Source organism: Prionailurus bengalensis, chromosome X, assembly GCF_016509475.1.
Source record: "Prionailurus bengalensis isolate Pbe53 chromosome X, Fcat_Pben_1.1_paternal_pri, whole genome shotgun sequence".
NCBI lineage: Eukaryota > Metazoa > Chordata > Mammalia > Carnivora > Felidae > Prionailurus > Prionailurus bengalensis.
Genome location: NC_057361.1, coordinates 84,982,418 through 85,005,533, shown reverse-complemented (window position 1 = coordinate 85,005,533; position 23,116 = coordinate 84,982,418). Strand labels below are relative to the sequence as shown.

Below are 23,116 nucleotides of genomic sequence, written 5' to 3'. Positions count from 1 at the left end.
GTGGTGTATATATACAATGGAGTACTACTTGGCAATCAAAAAGAATGAAATCTTGCCATTTGCAACTACATGGATGGAACTGGAGGGTATTATTTTAAGTGAAATTAGTCAGAGAAAGACAAAAATCATATGACTTCACTCATATGAGGACTTTAAGACACAGAACAGATGAACATAAGAGAAGGGTAGCAAAAATAATATAAAAACAAGGAGGGGGACAAAACATGAGACTCTTAAACATGGAGAACAAACAGGGTTACTGGAGGGGTTGTGGAAGGGATGGGCTAAATGGGTAAGGGGCACTAAGGAATCTACTCCTGAAATCATTGTTGCACTATATGCTAATTTGGATGTAAATTTAAAGCATAAAAAATAAAATTAAAAAAAAATTAAGAAACCATCCTAAAAAAAAGACTGTATGTATATTTTTAGGTATGACAATGTTATTGTGATTATTTTCAAAAGAGCCCTTCTCTTTTAAGGATGTACACTAAAACATTTATGAATGAAATATATCTGGAATTTGTCTCGAAATTATAAGAAGGGTTTGAGGAATGAGTAGTGGTATGAAGCACACTGTCATAGCAAATAATTGTTGAAGCTGGGTATAAGGTTCATTACACTAGTCCCTTTAATTTTTGTATTTGAAAATTTTTATAATAAAACATTTTAAAAGAAAATTGTATTTAGGGGAGCCTGGGTGGTTCAGTCAGTTAAGAGTTTCACTCTTGATTTCGGCTCAGGTCATGACCCCAGGGTCCTAGGATCGAACCCTACATCGGGCTCCACACTGAGCTTGGAGTCTACTTAAGATTCTCTCTCTTCCTCTGCCACTCTCACTTTCATGCTCTCTCTAAAATAAATAAATATATGTATTTATATTAAAGATTGTATTTAGGGGCGCCTGGGTGGCGCAGTCGGTTAAGCGTCCGACTTCAGCCAGGTCACGATCTCGCGGTCCCTGAGTTCCAGCCCCGCGTCAGGCTCTGGGCTGATGGCTCGGAGCCTGGAGCCTGTTTCCGATTCTGTGTCTCCCTCTCTCTCTGCCCCTCCCCCGTTCATGCTCTATCTCTGTCCCAAAAATAAAATAAAACGTTGAAAAAAAAAATTAAAAAAAAAAGATTGTACTTAAATTAAGAATACAGTAAAACCTTCATCTATAATCAAAACTTCTAGCATAGTAGTTATGAATACACTTTGAAATCAGACTGAGTTCAAATTCTTGCTCTATCATTTGATTACTACTACTACTACTTGATCTTAAGCAAAATATACCCTCCTCAAGTCTGTGTTCTCATCTTTAAGAAACAGTTATTAGCAACATTATATAAGAATGCATATGGAACACTTAGCAGACATAAAAAGTGCTCAATACATGGTAGCTATTATTATTTTTTAATTAATTTATTTTGGGAGAGAGAGCACACGCACGTCAGTGGGGTAGGGCGAGAGAGAGAGAGAGAGAGAGAGAGAGAGAGAGAGAATCATATATGTTAAGTATAGAAAGCAGGATACTATTATATATAACTTGAAAACATTTTTTTTTTATTTTTTGAATATTTATTTTTGAGAGGCAGAGCATGAGCAGGGAATAGAGAGAGAGGGAGACACAGAACCCAAAACAGGCTCCAGGCTCTGAGCTGTCAGCGCAGAGCCCAATGCAGGGCTTAAACTCACAAACTATGAGACCATGACCTGAGTCGAAGCCAGAGGCTTAAACGATTGAGCCACCCAGGCTCCCCTATCTTGAAAACATTTTAATGCCTATATAATATTCCACTGATTAAAAAGTATCATAATTTATTGAATCTTATTCCTTCAGTAATACTTAGGCTGTTTCCATTTGGGGGGTTAACTTTTGGTTATAACTATTTATCAAAATATTTAATCTCTAAAGATAGATTACTTGAAAGTACTGAGTCAAAGAATATGAACATTTCTGAAGGTCATATCATACTTAGCCAAAGACCTTTCTGAAAAGCTGCACCAATTTACAATCCCCAAAGCAGTATACAAAAAGTGCTCATTTCACCACAAACTTAACAGCAGTGGAATTTTCAAAATTTTTACCTATATGATAGAAAAAAACCACATTTTTATATCAATTTTTATTTCTTTAATTACTGGCAAGATCAAATTCTAAAACATTTATTAACTATTTTGCTCTAGTGTTTTTGTATGTGTTAATGTTTTCCTTATTGATTTTATGAGTTCTTAATACATTAGCAACATTAACATTTTGTCTGTGGTATTTATTGCAGGGTTACTTTTTTTTGTCTCAAAATCTACAAGTCTGCTTTCTTTTGTAAATTTCCACTAGCTTTATACTATTAAGGAGGTAATCTTCATTGCTTTGGCAGTAGCCTAGGGAATTAATTCTTAAGATAATGATTTAGTACATCCGATACCAATAAGATACTGAAATAATTACCTCCTGAAGAAAAGCCTGTTACTTACTTAAGATTGTTTCTCATCCCTCATTAAATCCATTATTTCTTGAATTGTGTTTTTCATTTTTTACCTCCCCACTTTGTACGACTAATCTTAATTTCAAAGTTCTTGATTTACAAAATTTGGGCAATCTGACAATTTTATAGCATCAAAACAGACACACACAGTCTCTAAACTGTTATAGTTCAGTAAATATAAACACAGATGTCATAAAGCTTTTATAAATAGGCAAAAATCTAATTCATCTAACAATCTTAGAATACCCTGTAATGTTACATAGATTCATCACACGCCTCCTAGGCAGGCAGTATCCTCATTTTTCAAAAAATCAACAAACCTAGCAGAATTAACCAAGTTAATATAGTTTATAAGGCAATATAAAAGCTATAAAATGGCAATCACAAGATTTGTCCTAGACCTAGTAAACCAGTACCTATACTGTATTCTGGGCAAATTATTTTTTCTTTTGTGTCTTCAAATTGCATGTGACTTTTTAAAACCTTCATTCACCCACTCAACAAACATTTAGCTAGCATCTTCTATGTGCCACGTACTGTGTTATGTGGTAGGAAAAACTGTTAGGTAATTGTTTTTAATGAGAATTCCTTTTGAGCTTGCAAAAATTCTGCAGAAATGTGTTTCCTTCCATGAGTAATAATGGCTTTCCTTTTTAAAAAAAACTATGCTAGATTTAATAATCTAATGTTTGGATCACTGACAAGGCAGTCAGGAATTTGCTTGGTTTTGTGTTCTAACCGTAGGACAAAATCAGTATGTTTCTCAATTTTCCAGGTCCATGACTTTATAACAGATTTAACAGGATTCTGGGTATTCTTAGAAGCCTTTTCTCTTTTTTCTTGTAATTAACAGTGGCAATAAAAGTTGGTTCATACTTGAAACCAATCATTTACAAAACAGAAAATTAGTATTTTTACTACTAGAGATTTTTTAAAAATTCTATTATCTTCTAATTTCCAAATATTATCTTTATTATTACTTTAAGGCAATGTGAACAAAAACAAACTAGATAGTACTTTTTTATCCACTGCTGGTGGGAGTGTTAAATTGGCATAATCTTCCTAAAAAGCAATTTGGTACTGTACATATATCAAGAGCTTCAAAGAAGTTCATTCCTTTGGACTCAGTAATTGCCCCTCTAGGAATCTATCACTTCCTCAAATAGAAATTTGGAAAAAAAATGTATGTACAAACATGTCCAAACAATATCATTTATAATAGCCAATAAAAGGAAAAGACATGGTCCCCAAATATGGGGAATAATTAAATAACATATCTAAATAATGGTGTTTTATAATCAATAAATTTATATTTCAGACTATTTTTTAAAAAGGAAAACAGTCACAATGTAAGCGCAAAAACCCGGTCACAAATTTTATATAACCTGATCCTGATTTTTAAAAATTACATATGAACATAAAAAGAATATTAAAAGTAACAACATCAAAATGTTGATAGTTGTTTTCTTTACTGAAAGGGATCATAGGTGATCCCTACAGTTTTGCATATGCCAATTTTCTAAAATGAGATTTTATAATAAAAATTTAAGTGTGATTTCAAATATGTAATGAATGACCACTGTGTGCATGTGCTCAGTCAGCACTGAACTATTCAAACCTGCAAAGCCCCTACATCTTATTCCACTAAGAGAAAGCTACCTAATACTAAGATCTTAGCTATAATCATAAAGTTATTCACAAAGGAGACTTTCTATCTTAAAAGAAAAATGTTGAAAAGAATCCCAATGAAGTTTATTGGGAGTTTATTAATCCCAATGGATTAATAACAAGGCTTGCTGTCCAAATTTTAATTAAAAAAAAGTAAATCCAAGTACATTTATCTGCAAGGCTTATCTGCCAAAAACCCCATACAGCCACTCCTGACCTCTGCTACACCTTTGGAGCAGCACAGGCCATTAAGGTCCCAAGTAAGAGCAGGTGATACAACCCTGCTAGCTACTCTACTCACTCAAATTCCTAACTCTCCTCCTAGCAATCTCAACTGTCTTGGTACCCTCTCCACAGCCTCGGAAGCAAAAAACATTCCATGTCATGTCTAAGGTTAATTATTCCATTTGGGCTTCTGAGTTCAACCCATCCATCTCTTGTCATCCCACACTCTTGCATTTTCAATTTCTCCCTTTCCTGTGGGCTGCTCCTAAAGAGCTAAAAGCTCTATTCTTGGAAAAGAAAAACTAAACAAAGCAAACAACAACAATGAAGAAACCTTCACCTTTTTTTCAAATTATTATATCTCCTCTCTTTCCCTTCCCTGCTAAATTAATTGAAAAGTTCCTTCTTCTTTCAACCTTTGTAACCCACAGTTCTACTCCTAAGACGCTACTGGAATTTCTGTTCTGAATGCTCCCAAATCCACACTTCTAGCCTGGATAGTTCTCCCAAGCCTGATCCCCATTCTCAACTTGTCTCAAGAAGTCCCCAAACTGAATCCCTCCTGCCTCTATAATCTGTTACTTCACGGAGTGTGGTTCTCCCACCTGCAACTTACAGCTGTTTTGCAACTGTTAATTCTATATTGAGATAGGGAAACTGTGGGGAGTACAAAAGGTACACAATAGTATTGGGGTTCTTCTGGGTAATCACATAACCAAATAATTGCTTTATACGATAGTTCATTTCCTGTTCTGCCAATAGGGTGTACAAAAGTGGGGCACCGTCCTCCCACATGCTTTTCACAATTGTGCAATGTCTAAGTACTGATGTACTACTAAAAGATGAAGAGAATAACACATCGAGTAGTTATTATTAATCTCCTTCAATTTAATTCCAGGACCAACCAATATCATCTTAATTTTTTCAGTTTTGTAAATGACATCCTTTTTTGATAATGGTGGAGAGTGCCATGGACAAATGCCAACAATTACATCAGAAAAATCCTGTCTCAAAACCAAGGAAAAATGTCATAAACACCATATATATTCTGTATTAACATTTAAACTTAAAAAAATAATTAAGTTTCTTAAAATTTATTTTATTCTAAGCAAAATTCCAGACAAACCCAACTTAGTCATAAAATCCTAAAAGATACTCCCAGGAAAGTGTGATTTCTTAGGAAAGTGGCTGTGTTCATTTAATTTTGCACTGAATGTAGAGTAGTGACATGCCATTTGAAGTCTCAGGTGACTCTAATATGAACACTACAAACATTCAAACTTAGGGATAATAAATAATAGTGCCTTGAATCCCTCGGCTAACAAAGATTTCAAATATAGCCCAGAGTCAGGTAAATGAGCAGGCACAAAACTGTCATCATCAGATACTATCAACGATATCAAACAATCTCCACAGTTTTCTCATCAGGTAACAAGGAAGAAGCAAAATAAACGTAAATGAAGTATCTGCCAACTGACAAGCTTTTTATTTCCAATAAAATGTGTTTTATAATGACTAAACCCAAAGCAGAACATCAGTACTCAACTATTCATATCTGTTTTGAATTGCTGCTTGAACTGGTGATGTGAAGAAAAAAAGTGACACATGCAAATTCAAAATAAAAGAATTCTGTAAACTAAACTTTGCCTACATACATGACTTAGCTGTTTGCTTCTCTCTGAGAAGAACTGACTGGAAGTATATGGTCCTCTCAAATGCCATCTTGAGGAGGGGTAGGAAGGCAGAAGAGTCCAAAATGAGAAAATATTTAAAAGGTAGCCTGGGGGGGGTGTGGGGAAGATGGTGGCTTAGGAGGACGCTGGGTTCACCGCGCATCCTGCTGATCACTTAGATTCCACCTACACCTGCCTAACTAACTAACTAACGGAAGAATTCCCCTCACAAGAATCTCCAGGAAATAACAACAGCTAATGAACTGATCAAAAAAGATTTAAATAATATAACAGAAAGTGAATTTAGAATAATAGTCATAAAATTAATCGCTGGGCTTGAAAACAGTATACAGGACAGCAGAGAATATCTTGCTACAGAGATCAAGGGACTAGGGAACAGTCAGGAGGAGCTGAAAAATGCTTTAAACAAAATGCAAAACAAAATGGAAACCACGACAGCTCGGACTGAAGAGGCAGAGGAGAGAATAAGTGAACTAGAAGATAAAGTTATGGAAAAAGAGGAAGCTGAGAAAAAGAGAGATAAAAAATCCAGGAGTATGAGGGGAAAATTAGAGAACTAAGTGACACACTAAAAAGAAATAATATACGCATAATTGGTATCCCAGAGGAGGAAGAGAGAGGGAAAGGTGCTGAAGGGGTACTTGAAGAAATAATAGCTGAGAACTTCCTGGATATGGGGAAGGAAAAAGGCATTGAAATCCATGAGGCACAGAGAACTCCCTTCAGACGTAACTTGAGTTGATCTTCTGCATGACATATCATAGTCAAACTGGCAAAATACAAGGATAAAGAGAAAATTCTGAAAGCAGCAAGGGATAAATGTGCCCTAACTTATAAAGGGAGACCTATAAGACTCGTGACTGATCTCTCTTTTGAAACTTGGCAGGCCAGAAAGGATTGGCACGAGATCTTCAATGAATTGAACAGAAAAAATATGCAGCCAAGAATCCTTTATCCAGCAGGTCTGTCATTTAGAATAGAAGGAGAGATAAAGGTCTTCCCAAACAAACAAAAACTGAAGGAATTTGTCACCACTAAACCAGCCCTACAAGAGATCCTAAGGGGGATCCTGTGAGACAAAGTACCAGAGACATCGCTACAAGCATAAAACATACAGACATCACCATGACTCTAAACCCGTATCTTTCTATAATAACACTGAATGTAAATGGATTAAATGCGCCAACCAAAAGACATAGGGTATCAGAATGGATAAAAAAACAAGACCCATCTATTTGCTGTCTACAAGAGACTCATTTTAGATCTGAGGACACCTTTAGATTGAGAGTGAGGGGATGGAGAACTATTTATCATGCTACTGGAAGCCAAAAGAAAGCTGGAGTAGCCACACTTATATCAGACAAACTAGACTTTAAATTAAAGGCTGTAACAAGAGATGAAGAAGGACATTATATAATCATTACAGGGTCTATCCATCAGGAAGAGCTAACAATTATAAATGTCTATGCGCTGAATACCGGAGCCCCCAAATATATAAAACAATTACTCATAAACATAAGCAACCTTATTGATAAGAATGTGGTAATTGCAGGGGACTTTAACACCCCACTTACAGAAATGGATAGATCATCTAGACACATGGTCAATAAAGAAACAAGGGCCCTGAATGACACATTGGATCAGATGGACTTGACAGATATATTTAGAACTCTGCACCCCAAAGCAACAGAATATACTTTCTTCTCGAGTGCACATGGAACATTCTCCAAGATAGATCATATACTGGGTCACAAAATAGCCCTTCATAAGTATACAAGAATTGAAATTATACCATGCTTACTTTCAGACCACAATGCTATGAAGCTTGAAATCAACCACAGAAAAAAGTCTGGAAAACCTCCAAAAGCATGGAGGTTAAAGAACACCCTACTAACGAATGAGTGCGTCAACCAGGCAATTAGAGAAGAAATTAAAAAATATATGGAAACAAACGAAAATGAAAATACAACAATCCAAACGCTTTGGGACGCAGCAAAGGCAGTCCTGAGAGGAAAATACATTGCAATCCAGGCCTATCTCAAGAAACAAGAAAAATCCCAAATACAAAATCTAACAGCACACCTAAAGGAACTAGAAGCAGAACAGCAAAGGCAGCCTAAGCCCGGCAGAAGAAGAGAAATAATAAAGATCAGAGCAGAAATAAACAATATAGAAACTAAAAAAACTGTAGAGCAGATCAATGAAACCAAGAGTTGGTTTTTTGAAAAAATAAACAAAATTGACAAACCTCTAGCCAGGCTTCTCAAAAAGAAAAGGGAGATGACCCAAATAGATAAAATCATGAATGAAAATGGAATTATTACAACCAATCCCTCAGAGATACAAACAATTATCAGGGAATACTATGAAAACTTATATGCCAACAAATTGGACAACCTGGAAGAAATGGACAAATTCCTGAACACCCACACTCTTCCAAAACTCAATCAGGAGGAAATAGAAAGCTTGAACAGACCCATAACCAGCGAAGAAATTGAATCGGTTATCAAAAATCTCCCAACAAATAAGAGTCCAGGACCAGATGGCTTCCCAGGGGAGTTCTACCAGACGTTTAAAGCAGAGATAATACCTATCCTTCTCAAGCTATTCTAAGAAATAGAAAGGGAAGGAAAACTTCCAGACTCATTCTAGGAAGCCAGTATTACTTTGATTCCTAAACCAGACAGAGACCCAGTCAAAAAAGAGAACTACAGGCCAATATCCCTGATGAATATGGATGCAAAAATTCTCAATAAGATACTAGCAAATCGAATTCAACGGCATATAAAAAGAATGATTCACCATGATCAAGTGGGATTCATTCCTGGGATGCAGGGCTGGTTCAACATTCGCAAATCAATCAACGTGATACATCACATTAACAAAAAAAGAGAGAAGAACCATATGATCCTGTCAATCGATGCAGAAAAGGCCTTCGACAAAATCCAGCACCCTCTCTTAATAAAAACCCTTGAGAAAGTCGGGATAGAAGGAACATACTTAAAGATCATAAAAGCCATTTATGAAAAGCCCACAGCTAACATCATCCTCAACGGGGAAAAACTGAGAGCTTTTTCCCTGAGATCAGGAACACGACAAGGATGCCCACTCTCACCGCTGCTGTTTAACATAGTGCTGGAAGTGCTAGCATCAGCCATCAGACAACAAAAGGAAATCAAAGGCATCAAAATTGGCAAAGATGAAGTCAAGCTTTCGCTTTTTGCAGATGACATGATATTATACATGGAAAATCCGATAGACTCCACCAAAAGTCTGCTAGAACTGATACAGGAATTCAGCAAAGTTGCAGGATACAAAATCAATGTACAGAAATCAGTTGCATTCATATACACTAACAATGAAGCAACAGAAAGACAAATAAAGAAACTGATCCCATTCACAATTGCACCAAGAAGCATAAAATACCTAGGAATAAATCTAACCAAAGATGTAAAGGATCTGTATGCGGAATACTATAGAAAGCTTATGAAGGAAATTGAAGAAGATTTAAAGAAATGTAAAGACATTCCCTGCTCATGGATTGGAAGAATAAATATTGTCAAAATGTCAATACTACCCAAAGCTATCTACACATTCAATGTAATCCCAATCAACATTGCACCAGCATTCTTCTCGAAGCTAGAACAAGCAATCCTAAAATTCATATGGAAACACAAAAGGCCCCAAATAACCAAAGTAATTTTGAAGAAGAAGACCAAAGCGGGAGGCATCACAATCCCAGACTTTAGCCTCTACTACAAAGCTGTAATCATCAACACAGCATGGTATTGGCACAAAAACAGACACATAGACCAATGGAATAGAATAGAAACCCCAGAACTAGACCCACAAACGTATGGCCAACTCATCTTTGACAAAGCAGGAAAGGACATCCAATGGAAAAAAGACAGTCTCTTTAACAAATGGTGCTGGGAGAACTGGACAGCAACATGCAGAAGGTTGAAACTAGACCACTTTCTCACACCATTCACAAAAGTAAACTCAAAGTGGATAAAGGACCTGAATGTGAGACAGGAAACCATCAAAACCCTAGAGGAGAAAGCAGGAAAAGACCTCTCTGACCTCAGCCGTAGCAATTTCTTACTTGACACATCCCCAAAGGCAAGGGAATTAACAGCAAAAATGAACTATTGGGTCCTTATGAAGATAAAAAGCTTCTGCACAACAAAGGAAACAACCAACAAAACTATAAAGCAACCGACGGAATGGGAAAAGATATTTGCAAATGACATATCAGACAAAGGGCTAGTATCCAAAATCTATAAAGAGCTCACCAAACTCCACACCCGAAAAACAAATAACCCAGTGAAGAAATGGGCAGAAAACATGAATAGACACTTCTCTAAAGAAGACATCCGGATGGCCAACAGGCACATGAAAAGATGCTCAACGTCGCTCTTCATCAGGGAAATACAAATCAAAACCACACTCAGATATCACCTCACGCCACTCAGAGTGGCCAAAATGAACAAATCAGGAGACTATAGATGCTGGTGAGGATGTGGAGAAACGGGAACCCTCTTGCACTGTTGGTGGGAATGCAAACTGGTGCAGCCACTCTGGAAAGCAGTGTGGAGGTTCCTCAGAAAATTAAAAATAGACTACCCTATGACCCAGCAATAGCACTGCTAGGAATTTACCCAAGGGATACAGGAGTACTGATGCATAGGGGCACTTGTACCCCAGTGTTTATAGCAGCACTCTTAACAATAGCCAAATTGTGGAAAGAGCCTAAATGTCCATCAACTGATGAATGGATAAAGAAATTGTGGTTTATATACACAATGGAGTACTACATGGCAATGAGAAAGAATGAAATATGGCCCTTTGTAGCAACGTGGATGGAACTGGAGAGTGTGATGCTAAGTGAAATAAGCCATACAGAGAAAGACAGATACCATATGTTTTCACTCTTATGTGGATCCTGAGAAACTTAACAGAAACCCATGGGGGAGGGGAAGGAAAAGAAAAAAAGAGGTTAGAGTGGGAGAGAGCCAAAGCATAAGAGACTCTTAAAAACTGAGAACAAACTGAGGGTTGATGGGGGGTGGGAGGGAGGGGAGGGTGGGTGATGGGTATTGAGGAGGGTATCTTTTGGGATGAGCACTGGGTGTTGTGTGGAAACCAATTTGACAATAAATTTCATATACTGAAAAAATAAAAAAAAATAAAACATAATGCTTTGGCAGTTTTGTTGAGGATAAATGGAGAGAAGGCTTTCTGAAGACAGATTTAAGAAATAAATAAATAAATAAATAAATAAATAAATAAATAAATGGTAGCCTAGGGCAGAAACATCATCGGATGTAAACATTGCTAATTCTGCTTGCCCTAATCTCTGTTGGAAAGGGTACAGAGCAAAATACATTAGACCAGTACTGCCATTCCAAGCCTTTGGAAAAGTAGGGTATGAGATGGAGATTTCTGAAAAGTAGGCAGTAACTAGGAAAAATGTCTGACTTAGAAAATGGGGCTGAACAATAACCTCTCCCTCTATCATAACTGCCCCATTCTGGAAAACAACCTTGACCTTACTTCCGTCTCTAAGAAAAGGAATAGAAAAACACAAGAACAAAAATGGGGAGGAGGCGAAAGAACAGAACAAGCTGTAAGAAATATATTATTCTCCTGGTTTCACTCCTCATCACCCCACCCGTTTTGGCAGTGCTTACCCTCAGCCTCTTTCTCCACTCCCTTTCCCTCATCATCAGAGCAGGCCAATTCTAAAATCATTTCACTTCCTGTGTATATGACTTGCTCCAATGCTGCAAAAACTTAAATACCAAATATGTGCAAAAGTATTCTTTTATATCATTTTCCAGTGCAAACAATCCTAAGACACTTGATTTCATAAACAGATTACATTCATGTTATAATCACATCTTGGGTTAAATAGGCTTCTGTGAGTTAGTCTAAGAAACTGTAACAACCATTTATAACATTTGAGCCATTAGTTCTGTTCCAAGTTTCATCACTGACTTCAAAGAAATAATCTTGGCTTTGCCTAACTCAGTTTTATGACCTTGAACTCAGTCTTTCCTCCTGGGCCTCAGTTTCCTCAGTTTTGTAATGAGAATTTGGAAAAGACGTAACAAATTTACTACCACTTCCTTTTCAAATGTGTTATACTGATGATACTCTTCAAATGTAACACGTTTCCAGACTCTACATTTCTTTCAGGTAAGAATCATGTTTTATACACTCTTTGTACTCAGTAAATCTGCAGACTGATTTAAGAAGCATGGGGTATGCAAAAGACATCAAAATGTGGGAGGATGTTCATGCTCATGTTGTGGGTCAGAAATCAGAACTAGACTTCTTAAGTCAGCTCCAATATTTTCCATAGCTGAACGCTTCTCCATCTCCCTTGTTCCCCACACACCCTCCCAGGCTTTGGTATGTATCTCCCAATATCCACCTTTATTAAAGGTTGGACCTCTGTGTACAACATCTTTAAATCCCCACATTTGGTATAATACTTAAATGCCTGTGTGATGGAATTCTCCAGAACAATCTTCCTTCCAATAAAATCAGTTAGGAGATGCACCCTCTAAATAAATTTGTAAAAGCAAGCCCATCCTAAGCGTAGCTCCATCCCTCCACTGGGGGAGCAAACCAAGGGATAGGCTACATGAAGGAACCTTCCAGATCTAAGCTTATACGTTTTGGCAGGGCCTAAAGTGGTAAAGCAAAAGTTCATAAGGACAGGAAAAGAAGAACGGCCTGGTTTTCTAGAGCTTCACCAAAAAAATGGGGGGGGGGTGGGAACTGGGCTGTGAGACAGGCTAAAAATCGGGAAAGGGAAGATTCTAGTTTTAAAAGTGCCATTTTTCAAAAGATCCATAGATTGACTTTGAGTCATCCGAAATCTACTCTAGAGTGTATGGGAGATGGAAGGGGTTAAACTTTTTCAGGTGGATGGAAACAGGGATGCATCTTAAAATCGTGGGTGGGGATTTGGAATTCTCAAGGTACAGATGAGGCAAGAAGGGAAAGGGAGGAGTCGCTGTGGTCAGAAGAATCGGAAAAGAGAGCGAGTAAAATGCCAGCAGAAAGGAAAATCTGAGGGCAGGGGTGAACATAGGGAGGGGGAGAGGGAAGGAGCCAGGGAATGAGCGCTGGTCGGAGGAAGGTGGGGGAGGGGAGGAAAGGAAGCGCAGACCCGAGGTGGACATCCAGGCACGGGAGGGACCTGGCGTTCTCCAGCTTAAGGCAGGGGTGTGAGCAGTTCGCCCCTGCCCTCAGCGGCAGTTCGTACCTGTTGGTGTGAAAGCGGTGGAGCGGATCGGTGCGATGACAAGAGGACAGCTGGCAGCCAAAGTCGCTGATGTCCAGGCAACCTGGCTCCTCGCTCGGGCAGGTGCCCACCCCGCGAGGGGGTCCCAGAAGGGGGAAGGGTTCCTCGGGGGTTAGAAACTTCTCATACGAAGTGGTGGCCGACGTCTCGTCGGACATGGCTGGAGACTGCCTGGCTTCGGGCTCCCTTTCTAGCCCCAAGCGTCTCCCGCGCCTGCCCCTTCCCCCACTCTAACCTGTCTGCCGCCGCTGCGCCAGGGTGTGCCCACCGCAGCTCACTAGCAGGCTGAGCGCCACGGCCACACGCCGCCCGGGGAATGCTGGCCGCGCGAAGAGGCTGCTAGAGACCACAGCAAGCGGCTGACGACCCGGTCAGCGCCTCGGCCTCTGCAGCCGTCTCCGTCACCGCCGTTGCCCGGCCCAGCCCAGTAAGCGTAGCGCAGCACAGAGCCACCGCCGTCCGTCCCGCCCACTGCGCTCGCAGCTCGCTACTCCTGCTATCCGCCTGGCGCCCGCTGGGAAGAGAGGGGCGGCGGGAAGTCGCTTCCTGCGCCCCCTGCTGGAGCGGAGGAGGAACTGAACCTCCGCCCGCCCCGCCCTCGACGCGTGGAATCAGGGATTCCAGGCGCTGGAAAGGCCCGGCACTTCAGGCCAACCACCTCCGTTTTCTCACCCAGGGCTGATTACTAAGCAGCAAGCAGCGGCCCTGAGAAAACGGACTTGGCCAAGGTCACACTGAGAGTGCGTGAGAAAGAATCCAGATGTCCTGGTTCCCAGCGTACTTGACCACCCTGTCCCAATTCAATAAGTATTTATAGTGAGTCCCTGCAGTGTGTGCCCAGCACTGTGCAATGAGCTATAGGGAAAATGGGCCAAGAAGGAAAAAATAGTCCCTGCCTCACCCCTGATCTTCTAACCCTGAGAACTCTACACAACAGTCACCAGGCTACTCAGAGCTGCTGGACACGTAGTGCTCTTTTGTGCTCTGTGCTCTTGCTTGCATTATGCATGTTGCTTGGAATGCCCTGCCTTTTCTCCCCCTGCTAATCCTTAAAGCCCCAGCTCAAATGTTACCTCCTCTGTGAAGCCTTCCCTGACTCCCAAATGAGTCTTACATATTCCTGCTCCAGTAGAAAGTATATTATGGCGCTTAACTTGTTCAACTTAAGTCAACTTATTAGATATCACATACCATTCTTTCTCCCTGTCTCTTTTCTCTGTTTTCCAGACAAGTGGGTGCTGATCTTGGACATGTTAACATTTTTTTTTTAATATTCAGTGGAAAACACAAGATTGCTAATTTCTTATTTTGCCAAATGAAGACATTTTTATTTTATTTTATTTTATTTTATTTTATTTTATTTTATTTTATTTTATTTATGTGTATTCAATTTTGAAAGACAGAGAGAGACAGCAAGCAGGGGTGGGGCAGAGAGAAGGAGCCATAGAATCTGAAGCAGTCTCCAGGCTCTGAGCTGTTAGCTCAGACACAGCCCAACGCTCACGAACTCACGAACCGGGAGATCATGACCCCAGCCGAAGTCAGATGCTCAACCGACTGAGCCACCCAGGCGCCCCTAAACTCTATTTTATAAAAGGAAGCACATTTTCATATAAAAATGATAAAGGCATAATCTCTTAATAAAAAAAACACTGAGGGTTGATGGGGGGTAGGAGGGAGGGGAGGGTGGGTGATGGGTATTGAGGAGGGCACCTTTTGGGATGAGCACTGGGTGTTGTATGGAAACCAATTAGACAATAAATTTCATATATTGAAAAAAACATTAAATATATTTAGCTTTATGGAAAAACTCATTACATTGAACTCTGGGGGAAAAGTAAAACTAAAGTAGGTGGAAGAAAGAGGAAAGGTGAAAGAACCCAAAAAGAAGGAAAGGAGAAAAGAAGTTGGGGAAATAGGTAGTTGTCACACACAAGCCCCAAACAGTCTTTCTTGTGCCACGTCCACCAATGCAACTTAAAATGAAAACAACTGAACCACTCCTTTAAAATTTTATATTGTCTTGCTTCAGTTATTTGGTTACCTGACTGTTGAGTGTGCCTGTCTTCTTTCATTTAATTTAAAAATCATGCGGGGCGCCTGGGTGGCGCAGTCGGTAAAGCGTCCGACTTCAGCCAGGTCACGATCTTGCGGTCTGTGAGTTCGAGCCCCGCGTCGGGCTCTGGGCTGATGGCTCAGAGCCTGGAGCCTGTTTCTGATTCTGTGTCTCCCTCTCTCTCTGCCCTTCCCCCGTTCATGCTCTGTCTCTCTCTGTCCCAAAAATAAATAAACGTTGAAAAAAAAAGAAAAAAAAATCATGCATGTGAGGGTGATAATGGGTTGACTTGTGGTCTCCAAAGCACCATTCCCAGTGAGCCTGAATGGGCCATGGCTTAGTCCCCACAAACAAGGGACTTAATTGTCCAAATGAAACAGGAGTCAAGAGCTGCATAATAATGTAGGTACTCAAGGGGCAACTGGGTGGCTCAGTCCATTGAGCATCCAACTCTTGATTTCAGCTCAGGTCATAACCTCAGGGATGTTGAGTTTGAGCCCTGAGTTGGGCTCTGTGCTGACAGTGTGGAGCCTGCCTGGGATTCTTTCTTTCTCTCTCTCTCTCTCTCTCTCTCTCTCTCTCTCTGCCCCTCCCCCACTCTCTCGTTCTCAAAAATAAATAAACTTAAAAAAATAATGTAGGTACTCAGGTAATAGCACCAGAAGCTATTAATAAGAAGCTAGCAAAATAGTCTAAACATATATATTTTTTACACATACTGTAATAATAGCACAGTGTTTTTCAAACTGGAGTCTAATGACAGAGCTGTGAAGTTTTTACAAATATGTTTTACTTTTACATTTAATTTTAAGCATTTCCTGGAGTCTGGATGACGAATGGTAACTAACAGCTGCCACATAATTAGGACATGTATTTGAGCCTGTTTTCAAAATCAAGTTGGCAACAATACTACTTTAATTGTCATGGCCTAGTGAGAAAATAAATTAGGTGTACCTCTTACTTCATGGCTGACTATACAGATGAAGATTTTCTGGTAGTTTGGAAAAGGAAAGTGATGGGAAAGCTGAGTCCTCACAAGACTCACATACAAGCCTGTTAAAGGCCAAGAACGCACGCTGGCCACTCAGTAGTATGTTCAGGTTTCTAAGAGCAGTTTTGTCTCAGTAAATATCATGTACCACAGTGAATTAATATTTTTTATTTGTGCACAACTTTTAAATTTCCTTTGGTGTTAAATTTGTATAAGAGCTTTATGAACAGCAGAGTCTCTATTTAGTTTTATATTTGTTTACATTTAAGAAATATTATTAAAAGAATTTAAATAAATGCTTGAGTCTAAGAGAATGTTTTTCCTTTAAAAGAAGTCCCTCCAGTATATTTCTCAGTAGAGAAATACTAATTAGATATTGAGAGCAGTAAACAGAGTATGTGCACTTGTGTATATAACTTTTACTTAAATATATGGTAATAATGTATTAATACATCCTTACCAAGCTCTTAACCATTAAGAGCTCATGACTGTTGTGCATCCTCCCTCCTTGCCCCACTTTAATTTATTTGTATTGTCCCTTGGGTGTATCTAGTCTGAACGAATTTACCCAGTTCATCTCTCCCTTCCTTTCTCCACCAATATCTTTCCTAATTCCTGTTTCTCTGAAAACATAGATATAGTAGTTCCCTACCTTCTGTGAGGGTTTGGGCCTGCAAAGAAACTACAAGGAGATCTGCCTTCTTCAGATGCATAATTTACCTCCCAGAGAGCTGATGGGCTCCAAGAGGGTTGTGGAGAGACTGAACAAGATTGAGAAATGTCAACCAATTTTTATCATTTTGGTTACTTTTGGATAGAAATATATTGGACTTGACCCAATGATCTATAGTCTAACCCTTGTAATTTTTTCATGTGATTGATGTATATGTATGTGTATGTGTGTATCTATGTCTATATTTGTATCTGTATCTACGTGTACATCTAGATATATAAACTTGTGTGTGTGTGTATATATACATTATACATATATATATATATATATATATATATATATATATACACACACACACACATACAAATAAATAATCAGCTCCCCAAATATCACCAACACAACCTACGGATAAAATGAAATTTGAATGTATTATTTGTCACAGTTCAGTTTGTGGTCTACTTCTCAGCTAGGAAAGCCAAGTGCCCATATTACACCAAGAGAATAGATCTCGGCCCCAATTGAAAGAGTCTGTCAAAGCAGGTATGAGATTGTTCTCCAAATTATGCAATTTCTGATTTTTTGGTTTATTTCCTGTATTTTTAGTGGTATCAAATATCTCAGAGAGGTCTTCAGGGATATAAACACAAAATTCTACTGTTAAAATTGCCCACACTCTTCCTCAAGAAACCAGTCTTATATCTAAGCAGCTCTATTCTGAACCACCACCTGTTCAATTTCATGAACTTTTGGATCAAAAAGTTCTATAGTCTTGGAGTGCCTGGATGGCTCAGTCAAATAAGCATCTGATTCCTGATTTCAGCTCAGGTCATAATCTCACAGTTTGTGGGTTCGAGCCCTGCATCAGGCCCTGCACGGACAGTGTGGAGCTTGCTTGGGATAGTCTCTCTTCCTCTCTATCTCTGCCCCTCCCCCACTCTCTCTCTCTCTCAAAAAAATAAATAAATAAACTCAAAAAAAAGTTCTATAGTCTTGGTGGCTATGTTAGTTTCCTAAGGCTGCTGTAACAAATTGCTGTAAATATGGTGGCTTAAAATGAAAGACATTTATTCTCACAACAGTTCTGGAGTCTAGAAATCTAAAATCTGTCAGGACCACACTTGCTCTGGGAACTCTAGAGATGAAATGTTCCTTGCTTCTTCCAGCTTCTGGGTGATGCACTGGGCTTGTAGCTCCATCACTCCAATCTCAGCCTTCATCTTCACATTACCTTCTGTCTCTGTCAAATCTCCCTCTGCCTCACTTTTATAAGGACACCTGTCTTTGGATTTAGGGCCCACCTAGATAATCCAGGATCAGGTCCTTCTCTCAAAATTCTTACTCACATGTTTTTTTGTTTGCCATTTACAGTAACATTCACTCTTTTGCCATATTAAGTAATAGTCACATGTTCCAGGGATGATGACGTGGAAATAATATAATTAGGGGGATACAATTCAGCCTGTTGCAGTAGCATTGTCAAAACTACTTGCTATTCTCTGAACCACAGCATGTAGGATTTGCTCTACTTTCTAGACCTCCTATAAAGCATGAACTTAGGAGGGCTGAGGGGAGAAAAAAGAAATCCAGAAGTCATCTAAAGTACTTAGGGTTTCAGTTCTTGAGTCAGAGACCCCTAAATTTTTTTCTTTCTTGAATTTAATTATCTGCTGATCCTTTTTGCTAGATGACAAACCAATGGGCCCAAATGTATGATATCAGAGACAGTCCCAATAATAAAGCCAATTCCCAAAGTTATAGACAAAATATCTGTAAGGATAATTATTGAGCCTATTTTCAGCAAAGATAGTGAATATTACATCTGATTTACAAAAAAATTAATGAAAATAACTTTTATAAAGAAAAAAACTTAAGATATAGCATATAGTAATACAGAGATACAATGTACATTCTATACTATGAATATATCAAACATTCAGGGAGAAACATGTTGACAGAATATGAACAATATCAAATAAAGAGATTCATTAAGTCTAGAAGAGGTACAAAAAACTATATTTTAATGGAACTCCATAATTAAGTTTGATGTGCATCCTCAATTAAAAAGCACTGGCCTTGAGATGCTAGATTCAAATTCATAAGATGTAAGTTGTGGTCCAGTAAAAGTTTATAACACTAACTGAAATTATAACTGATAACACTATATTGCTGTTGCTTAATATTCTCAGGCAAAGCACTACCAGTACTCTGATAAATAGAAACATCATGGAGACTGAGGGCATTGAGAAATCTCTATGTATTTCCCATATAGCATATAATTTCTGAAATTTTTATATTAATATAATGTTTTTCCCATGCAAACTTAACTTGGGGAAGTCTGAGCATCTCTTCAAATTGTACAACTTTTCCCATGGAATCATCAGTAGTAACACTGAATAAACATAACAGTTTCTAGCACCTCTCTTTTTACAAGGTGAAAGAACAAGTTTTTGATTGTCCAGGGACCCTTGGGGAAATGCCGAAGGATAACTATAGATGCAAAAGATACCCTGAAATTTATTTTATTTCATTTTACATTAAGGATTAAATTTTAGGAAAGAAAAAAATGAAAATTTATCAGGAGATTTGAGCACTTAAAATAGAATAGTTAGTGCCAAGAAACATTATTTGGCTATTCGTATGAAGGGAACAATAAAACATTTAAAGATAAACATAGAAGGTAACATGATTGTCAAGAACCTTAGCCTTAAATAGGTGAAGAAGCTTTGTTTTCTTAAATAACTGAGGACACAATGAAGTCAACATAAAGCACAAAAAATTATTCTGATAAAACATGGAATCTTTTTTATCTAGGCAAATTACACAGAATAACCCTTCATATTGTAGGTAAAGGAAATAAACAGTAAACCACTGTCTTGAATGTCTTGTACTGTGCTAGACTCTAGAAATACAAAGTGAATGTGACATACTCTATACCTTCCAAAATTTTACATTCTAGATAAGGAAACAGATATGGTAAAAAAGAAAAAAAAAGTGAAAAATGTGGCAGATTGCTAGTTGTCTATCACATATCCTATCTCCTCATTCTAAGTGACAAAACCTGATTTTTTGGGGGGTGGCTATACACTCAAATAGGGCGAAATGTAATTTCTCAGCCATCCTTTCAGATAGAGGAGCCCATGTGACTATATATAGGCCAATTGTATGGAGGTGGAAGAAATTGGTTGGGCTTCCTAGGAAACTTCATAATTGAGTCCATGCATATGTGTGTGTGCACATGTATGCACTGGGGTGGGAAGAGGAAGATTGATGGTGCTTATGAGGTTGCTAAGGTGGGAGGCCATTTTGCATTACCTTCTTATTTATCCTTGCCTAGGACATGGATGTGATGGCTGGAGATAGAGCAACCATATTGTTACATTAAGGAAACTTCAAGCTACAAAGGCAGAGCTTGAGCTTGGAAAATATAGCAGAAAGATGAAAGCATCCAGCCACCATACCAATATTGAACTGCCTACCTTTGGATTTCTCTTACGGGATAGAAAAATCATGGGTTTCTTAATGACAGCCGAAACAATTCCTAACTGATGCAACACATAATTATAATACACTGGGATGTAAAGTCTAAAAGAGGTATCTAAAAAGACCTATGAATGCACGTTTAAGGAAAGGATGAATTCTGTCTGGGAGAAAGATTGGTAAGGATTTTGCAGGGGGAATAACATTTGGCCTGGGCTTTTAGAATATGAGTAGCTGCCCACTAGGCTAGGAAAGATGGACATTTTAGATGAAAGAATGTGGCACTGAAATTCACTATCATTTCTGTGGTGAAACTGGTGAATTTTGAAAGAGATTACGGACTTAGAAAACATTTCTGATTAGAAATGGATGATGTGATATTAGTCATATATAATCATGGAAACGTTTAAGGGTTGATGGCCAGAAATATTTTGAGAAATACCAACAAAGGGGACTATTACAATAAAATTTACATATTTTCCCTCATACACTTTTCTTCTTATTTTTGAAAAGGAAATAATTTATAATCTTCTTTTATAATTGTGTACATCCTAATGTTCAAGTGCTTTAAAAATTTTAATGAGTGGATAATTCTGCATTCTTCAATTGCTCTTAACAAACTTTCATTTAACCATTGTTACAGATAAGTTAGGAAACTCATATCTCCTCTTCAGTATATGTCTCTGTTAAGCACGTAAGTGTAGTATTCTTTCCTATGCTATATTGCAAATCTTGCACACAACTAAAATACTATATAAGTCCTACAAATACTGAGATTTATTTGACTAATGTATAAAGTACTTTTTGGAAACAACAGACATTTCTCAGATCAGTACACATTTTCAATTAATGATATTTTCTTTTTTTTTAACTCAAAAAACATCTTTTTTTCATTTAAAAAAGTATTTAGAACACATAAAACAAGGCAACATTTATTCTTTCTTCTCGTCTTCCGGTGTGGGGTCTGCTAGTGGTTCCTCCACAGTTGCACTGTTGCTCTCTGAGCCAGTGTTACTATCACTGGTCCCTTCCTCAGCCATACTGTCTACCCCCTCTTGCCCGCTCTCCTTGTCCTCAGGAGTAGATGTGCCTTCTTCACCATTCTGTTGGCTCTCCGTCGCTTCTTCAAGGTGTGTCTCCTCTGTCTCCATTGGGACGCTCTCGTCGTCCTTCTTGTCCTCGGTCTTACTGGCAGCTTGCTCTTCCTCAGGAATCATGCTGCTCTGACTGCATTCAGCTTGCTCCGCTGCCTCTTTTTCTCTTTCCTCCTGCTTTTTGCGAGCCTATTCGTCTGCCTGTACAATTTCAGCGGCGATTTTTTCCATGTCCACTTCCACTTTCAAACTGCACAACGTTTTAAACTCATTGTTAAATGAATCTGTGCTTTCCACGAATTTCCTCTTCTTTTCCTGGTATCTCTCCTCTATTTGAAGAAGTTCAGCTTCTAGTTTTCGCTGATGAACCATTAAGGACTGGACCTGTCATTTGAGGACCTGCATTCTAGCTGTTGTGACAACTGACCGAACGTTTGGCACCACACTCTCACTAAGGATTTCACTGATGAGACGGTGGTTTCTCTGGAAACGGGCAGTGGCTGTATGCTTCATTGAAAAGCCATCATCATAACCATCTGGATCTTCAGCAGGTTGAATGCTCATGTAAGGTTCTCCTTTCTCCATGCGAGATTGTCTCTGTCGACTTTCTTCCTCTAAAGCAGCTTCCGCATGACTTTTTGCATTTATATAAGCACGGTATGCGGGGGAATTATGATAGGCCTTCATAGATTAATTGTACTCTATCTTTTCTGCTTCGTATTCGTTTAAATATTCTTGTTTTTCTTCATCAGTGAGATATCGCCACATGCCACCAATAATCTTGCCAATCTCCCACAACTTTAGGTCGGGGTTGGAAGCTTTTACTTGGTCCCAGACCTTTCTGCTGTATCTCATGTAGGGCATCAGCGGCTTATCTGGTGGCTTGGGGGTTTTGGAATCGTAATACCAGAGGAGGCCGTGACCCGGCTGTTGATTCCCCGGGTTCCCTCCCAGCCTGTAGTTGTTGTAGGCGAGATGACTATATGGATTGTATCCCACAAACCCTGGTGTGCTGGGCATTTGTGTTGCAGGAGCTGGGGTGGGAGGTGGGGCATAAGATGGTCTTTTTGACATTTTGGAAGGTTAAGTTCTCAGTTCCTTAAGAATGAATCTGAGACACCGCGGGCAGAAAAAGCGCCCGTAGCTCCGGCCTCGTTTTCCTTTCAATGATATTTTCTTCTTATGAAATAGACAATGTTTATTTTAGTTGCCAAATCAAAAACAATCACTTAAAAGTTCCTCCATACTTTAGATTTTTTTCGAGGGAAGAGATGATCAACATATTTTGCAAAATAACAAATGAAACGAATTAAAATAAAAAATTACATGTAAATAGATATATGTAAATCAATAAAAAATAAATAAAAAGGAAACTAATTATGAGAAGTCACACCAAAAGGAAAGTATTCAAATATAGATAGAAATAGATTTTCAGGTACATTTGTGTCCTAA

General features: G+C 38.7%; 1 protein-coding gene and 1 pseudogene across 2 annotated transcripts in view; both read right to left on the bottom strand.

The window, feature by feature from the left end:
* The window catches only part of FAM199X (family with sequence similarity 199, X-linked), a 40,715-nt gene extending 26,819 nt beyond the window's left edge, over positions 1-13,896 (bottom strand). The window contains exon 1 of one of the 2 annotated variants that reach the window (XM_043571314.1): positions 13,335-13,896. In XM_043571314.1, coding sequence (XP_043427249.1) covers positions 13,335-13,531 — 197 coding nt within the window. In that variant the 5' untranslated portion in view covers positions 13,532-13,896. The remainder of the gene's footprint in view (positions 1-13,334) is intronic. The other variant, XM_043571315.1, reaches the window with a different exon arrangement.
* A 7,538-nt stretch (positions 13,897-21,434) lies between these two features.
* Positions 21,435-22,825, bottom strand: LOC122477333 (annotated as a pseudogene).
* Between the last annotated feature and the right edge of the window lie 291 nt (positions 22,826-23,116).